This window comes from Lingula anatina, chromosome 2 (assembly GCF_051362555.1).
Source record: "Lingula anatina isolate TDL-2025a chromosome 2, LinAna3.0, whole genome shotgun sequence".
NCBI lineage: Eukaryota > Metazoa > Brachiopoda > Lingulata > Lingulida > Lingulidae > Lingula > Lingula anatina.
In genome coordinates this window covers 40,536,177-40,542,111 of record NC_141768.1, presented here as the reverse complement: position 1 = coordinate 40,542,111, position 5,935 = coordinate 40,536,177, and the positions used below count along the sequence as shown (strand labels likewise).

Here is a 5,935-nt window from a genome sequence, read left to right as displayed (position 1 = left end):
CTGTATTTGTAATGATTATAAGTTGTTTGCCATAAGCTGATTTAAGCCATATCAAGGTCCCATTGTTCTAAAACCTTCCTATATTCTTATATACATTGCCTGAAACCTGCAATTCCAAAGTGGGATTTTTTTCCTGAAAAAGGTGACCTTTGATGGGGGTAGGGGTAAGGACAACATAAGTATTAGTGCCATCCCAATTATTTCTTGTACCAGCAATTTATCTGTTTATAACATCGTTTACGGTGTTTTACTGAGGTATATTGATATATATATATATATATATATATATACTAGAAGATCCAGTCTTACCAGTTTTCTAGTGTCATTTCTTAAAGGTATATTATCCAAATCAAATTTTCCTTGAAAAAAAATTCCCTAAAAAAAGCACATTAGTGGCATTTTCAAACGGAGATAGGATACCTTTAACTGGACTTATTGGGCACTGGCTGCCGTCCTGCGTTTCAAAATCTACCTGGAATTTCATCAGCATGGCAAATAATGACTCTGCGATGTATACAAAATGAACAAAATTGCGACGAAAACGGGGTGCTTTATCTGGGTGAGCTAAGTCATATATTCCACCCTATATGTACAAATGTAAGCATGGCCCTTTGGTTATTTTGGTTATTTTGCCCGGTACAGCGAAGCACGACTGTATGAGGCGGCATACAAAACTCATCCCAGTTTAAAGTACATATTTTTCATCGAACAGAATGGATTATTTTCCAAGAAAAAATTCTCAACTGTCGATATTTCCCATCCTACACGTAAGGTACCTTTAAAATACAGCGAATCTCGGCGTACTGCTCTGGTACTGCCGTATGAGGCGACAAACATTTGTCAAAAACTCATCTCAGTTTATACTTATTTGAGTGGATTCTTTTTCAAAACAAATATTAATCTTATATCTTAGTCATGAAAACAGACTGGAACTCCAATTTTCTTTCCATTTGCTTATATATGAATCCTGTGGTTTCAGTCAATGGCTAACTTCTCTTAGCTTATGTGATTCTTATGCAAATAATAAAAAGGTCAGTCTCTCTGTTCACAATGGCCCTTTCATAAATAATGTAATCATGCCTGTATGGTCAATAATTTCAGATTTATTTTTATTTCTTCGTTCAACCCTGAAACCTTTTGACTCTCCCAAGTAACAAATGCATTTCTCAGAGCGCTGTGCACTTTGCCACCAGGTTTTGTCATAGAGCGGATAGAGAGCGATTTGCTGGGGACGCGACAAGTGCACAATGTAAATAGCCATCGGATACCCGCAAGCTAACGGCTCAAGTGGACTTGATTTTTAGGATAAAGTCTTTAGTGAGAAGTCCTGGGCTATCTGTATGTTCACATTCTGCATGTTATTTTATTAGAGATTGAAATAGGAGTATGTTTTTTCCTGAATTACTGAAGTGTAACTGACTTTAAGCCAGCACTGCCTGGCATCTATCCATAGCCGACTTATGCACGTCGTATGGATCAAGTCTACTGAACTACGAGACGCTGGAAAATGGTAAGATAATTTCGCCGTAAATTTTTTCTAACATATAGCATATACCACAGTAAGAAGATCAATTGATTCTCTTAGGAAGGTTCTGCTTCTTTATATTAAATCGGTTTAAGCTGACCAAGCCCACGGAACGGCACGAACAAGTCGCTGAAAAATTTCAGAAAAGTTTTCGCAAGCTATCTTGCTGTTGCGAGATGAAATTCATACAGCCCAAAACTGGTGACGAAACTTAATCAAATGTCTTTGGGAAAACAAAGAAGCAAGATTCTTTTCAGACATGTAGTAGAGCATTTTAATCTTCGAATAATATTTGAGATATTGTCATTTCTTGGAGTATACATCATTTCACATGTATGCATTTTGGTCTTAGTTGTATCCACCATTAAACAATTTGAATGGAAGACTTTTTTCTACGGTAGCCTACATAAAACCAAGTACTAGCAAAGACACTCAACATTTCGCCTTCCAGTAGGCCTTAAAACTCTGTCATTATTTTACTTTTATAATGTATTCAAAAGAATGAGCTATGATTTATTCCCCTATATTCAATTATAATATATAGATAATTAAATGCTATGTTTGTCATTGAAATACAATAGGGAGTTTTACGACTCACTTAAAACTTTGTCTTAAATGTTGAAATGAAAGAAAATTGACTTTTTTTACCCAAATGACAAAAATATCCATATAAACCTCACTTACTGCACTTGAAATTCTATGCACAAATATGACAAAACATTACTGGGGACAATTATTTGTCGTCACCTTAAGATGTGAAAGTATTACATGATATACAGTCAAAGTCCCATAAGCCTATCCCATTTGATTTATATCTACCAGTTATTCACATAACACAGCATATAGGACAAATAGCACGCAAGGCAGCGGCTACCTACATGTAGCTCAATAGTTCAGTACCAGAAGCAAGGATTTAGACTACTGCATTCAATAGCTATTCTTTTATGATTTACAGGAATACGGATCAATGTCTGAACAAGAGATAAAAGGTAAGTCTGAAGAGGTTATAAGAAGAACATACCTATAATACGAGTTGTATACAGCGGACACAAATGTATAGCTGGATGGCTAGGCCGGTAGTACTCGACACGATGTTACCAGGCCTAGAGGCAGATGTGGGATTCTGCAGACACAGAGACGAACTCGAGCGTTTGTGACAAAAGTATATTAGAACTACGGAAGTGTTTATAGCTAGACTATGAACTTTTAAAATTACATGTCTGAATAACAGAGATTGAAAAGATGCGTTTTACTTGCAGAATGAGCCCTCAGTTGAATATGACGTGTGTAATAAAGTTTGTCATGCTAATAAAATACATCACAGAAAATGATGACAATTAACGTTTATAGCCATAAACTACATATAAAATCGTTATCGAATAAGGGGGTCATGATTATATGGTGTGATCTAAATTACAATTAATGTTCTAAGTACGTATATATCTATCTTAGACTTGGGCTTGTAAATATTTTGTCTTTCGTGGAATCAAATGTACTTTATGACCAGGATAAACCGGACGTAGCTAACATTGTTGAAGTGTATAAATATGCAAGGTCCTGTTCTGTTGAATGAATGTTGTACTACATCGCGGGTTTATCAAGGGAAGGGTTGTGTATTTGAAACGAGGCATCAGTGAAAATCCCAGACTGGAGTCGCTTGTCTCTTTGTAAACAAGCAAGTTCACCAGTATTTTAAAAGTTTGTTTATAGCTATAGATGGCAGCTGCATTCTCCTGATTCACTGCGTTTGACCTAAAAGAAACTAAGGTATGATTTGAGTTATGTTTTTTCACATTTACAATCATTTTTTTAAAGCACCTTATCATGAAAGGAGGGACGTAGTCTAACATACCCTTAGAAAACGTTATCTTTTCCTTATTCATGACTGAAATGATCCCTTGCGGCAATACTATTTTCAGAGCTCAAGCTTGTCTTTGAAGTGCTAGATAGAAACCGAGATGGGAAAATATCGGTTTCAGAAATTCAAACCATGATGGACGACCTCGGTTACGACGTCAGCGAGGACGACTGTGCAAAATTTGTTGAAAAAGTTCATCACTCAGGTAACTTGTGCCAATCGTTTGAAAATTTCCTCTCTGCTTTAGATAAAACTTTTTTCCCTTGGGCAGCTTTTTTCCGTATTTTTTATCGCGTTGTGCAACATAAAAAGCACATTGATCATCTGTTTACCAGGCTTTAAAAATTCGATAAATATGCCCAATTGAAAGAAAAATTTCGAATGGTTGCCAGAGTCGGAAGAGCTGTGTAGCACATACACAATCACCCGACACTAGGCTATTGTATCAAATGACTGCATTAATTTTTTGGTTGGTTAACTTTAACACTTAACAAAAGATGGATGAGTTTGTATTCAAAACCAAATACGTTCCTTGTCGCAATCATCTTATTACAGTTGCAAGAAATAATCTATACGGCTTACGACATCACAATACTGTTGTGGCTATATCAAATTCCCTTTTTCGTTTCACAGTTGGTTACAAGTAAGTCTTCTACAAGCATTACACATTTGTATTCAGAAGATGAAAATGCATGTCTAAAAATACGTCTTATTGATGCTATGGTATTAATGAAAAAAATAACATATCAATATTTTCAGCTGAAGGCAGTATTAGCGAAAAAGAATTTCTATCCTGGATGGCCAAATACAGGGAAAAAAGCAGTGATTCTGTTCTTATGGATGCCTTCCAAGCCTTCGACAAAGACAAAAACGGATACATTTCAAGGGTGCGGTATTCAAGAATTATCAAAATATGTGACGATTTGGACAATAAACCTGGTTGAATTAAAGCAATTGCAATATCATACAAAGACAAATACTAGCGCGTACAAATTGGTTAAGGAAAAAGGAGTGGGCACACATGGTTATTTAGGGATATGATTTTATTGATTTTCACGTGTAAGAAATGTCTTTGCTGTCGAGTTCCTTCTGACCTTGCTCCTCGATTTAACAAAAAAATTGTTGTAATAGTATACAGCCAAGACTTCTTTGTAGATTGTAGTATGAGGAGACAATCACTGAATGACAGCAAAAACATGTTTGAGATGCCAAACTTAAGAAAAGAGAATGCATCAGATACCCTTTTGTGTTCTTTTTCACATAAAAGTTGGTGTTCGCCACTCAGATATGCGTTTTCCGGCATTCTTCATATGACATGTCTGCGAAAGACAACGAAGTTCAATTTAAATTTGAGGTCCGATAGCATTATTTCGGTCTCGTTTTTAAAAGAATCTGGCTCATCCTTAAATCTGAACCCTTTCAATCATATTGACATTCTATACTGAAAAGAAATCTATTATGTGGCTGTCCTCACGTAAAGATCCTTACATTTAGCTTTAAGTTTATTTTTAATTAGGATGAACTGAAACAAGGGTTAGAGTTGATGGGAGAACATATAACTGACGAAATGCTGGACAGTATGATCGAAGAGGCAGACGCTGATCACGACGGCAGAATTAATTATGAAGGTAAATGTCGATGTGTAACAGAACCTCAGATACTATTATATCGTTATCTAAATACATGTAGTCTAGGGTCGAGTAGCAGAATATTAAATGCTTTGTTTTTCATCAAGTTTATTTTTTAGGTCGGAAAAATGTGATAACCTCGGCACTCAAATACCGTTGTCGGTTTGAAATAAAGAGATAAATTCCGATTGGGTCAAACTGACAAAATATTATTTACTTGTTTTATTTTTTGAATATAAATATACATTACACTTGCTAATTACTTTTACTATTTGAGGGTAAAGCAGGTGGACTTCAGGAGAGGTACACGAGTTATCTGAGCCTTTTCCCTGACAGCCCGTCAGCTTCTCTTATTCCTTTCATCGTTATAATTTATCAAGCCAGATGAGGTTTTGGTTTTTAAAGTTTTAGTATTTCATTTGTTACAGTCAGGAGATTGAGATATTCCATACCAAACAGATCTACACGTTTTAAAACCTTTGGACTTCATCTTTGTCATCTTCCTTTCAGAATTTGTCCACGTCATGAATTCATCATAGTCTTCAAGTGTTGTGCAGTGACTATTATATGGGTGAGGAACACTCGAATGCCCCTTTTTCACTTCGTGGACCTATGCCACTTGTCACTAATGTCGTAACATTACCAGAAGACTCGTTTTAAGTATCTGGTTTTTCAAAATTGCCCCAAGAAGTGAAATACTCTACATTTTACTTATTAGGCATTAAGAAGTCTTCCAGTTCGTTATTACATCAAGGAGTCAGAACGCTGTACGACTGATATCCAAATACACAGGCAGTAGGGGAAGACTGCCATCAACGACAATTCAGAATGCATTTACTACTTCTATAAATTACGATTGTCTGGTCTACGATACATACATTTCAATGCATTGATCAGAATTTGAATAAAAGTTGAAAACAAGTC

At 35.8% G+C, this 5,935-nt stretch overlaps 1 protein-coding gene across 1 annotated transcript; it reads left to right on the top strand.

Moving 5' to 3' along the window:
* Nucleotides 1-1,265: 1,265 nt before the first annotated feature.
* Nucleotides 1,266-5,932, top strand: LOC106178777 (calcium-binding protein E63-1). Its single transcript, XM_024077913.2, has 6 exons — nucleotides 1,266-1,510; nucleotides 2,481-2,514; nucleotides 3,445-3,588; nucleotides 4,143-4,270; nucleotides 4,900-5,011; nucleotides 5,522-5,932. Exons 1-6 carry the CDS (start codon nucleotides 1,508-1,510, stop codon nucleotides 5,548-5,550), a joined length of 450 nt encoding a protein of 149 aa, XP_023933681.2. The 5' UTR covers nucleotides 1,266-1,507; the 3' UTR covers nucleotides 5,551-5,932.
* Nucleotides 5,933-5,935: the final 3 nt, after the last annotated feature.

Excerpts from the sequence above, each read along its gene's own strand:
- LOC106178777 (XM_024077913.2), top strand. Across the intron at positions 4,271-4,899 it reads AAAACGGATACATTTCAAGG|GATGAACTGAAACAAGGGTT; the intron begins GTGCGGTATTCA and ends ATTTTTAATTAG. Across the intron at positions 5,012-5,521 it reads CGGCAGAATTAATTATGAAG|AATTTGTCCACGTCATGAAT; the intron begins GTAAATGTCGAT and ends TCTTCCTTTCAG.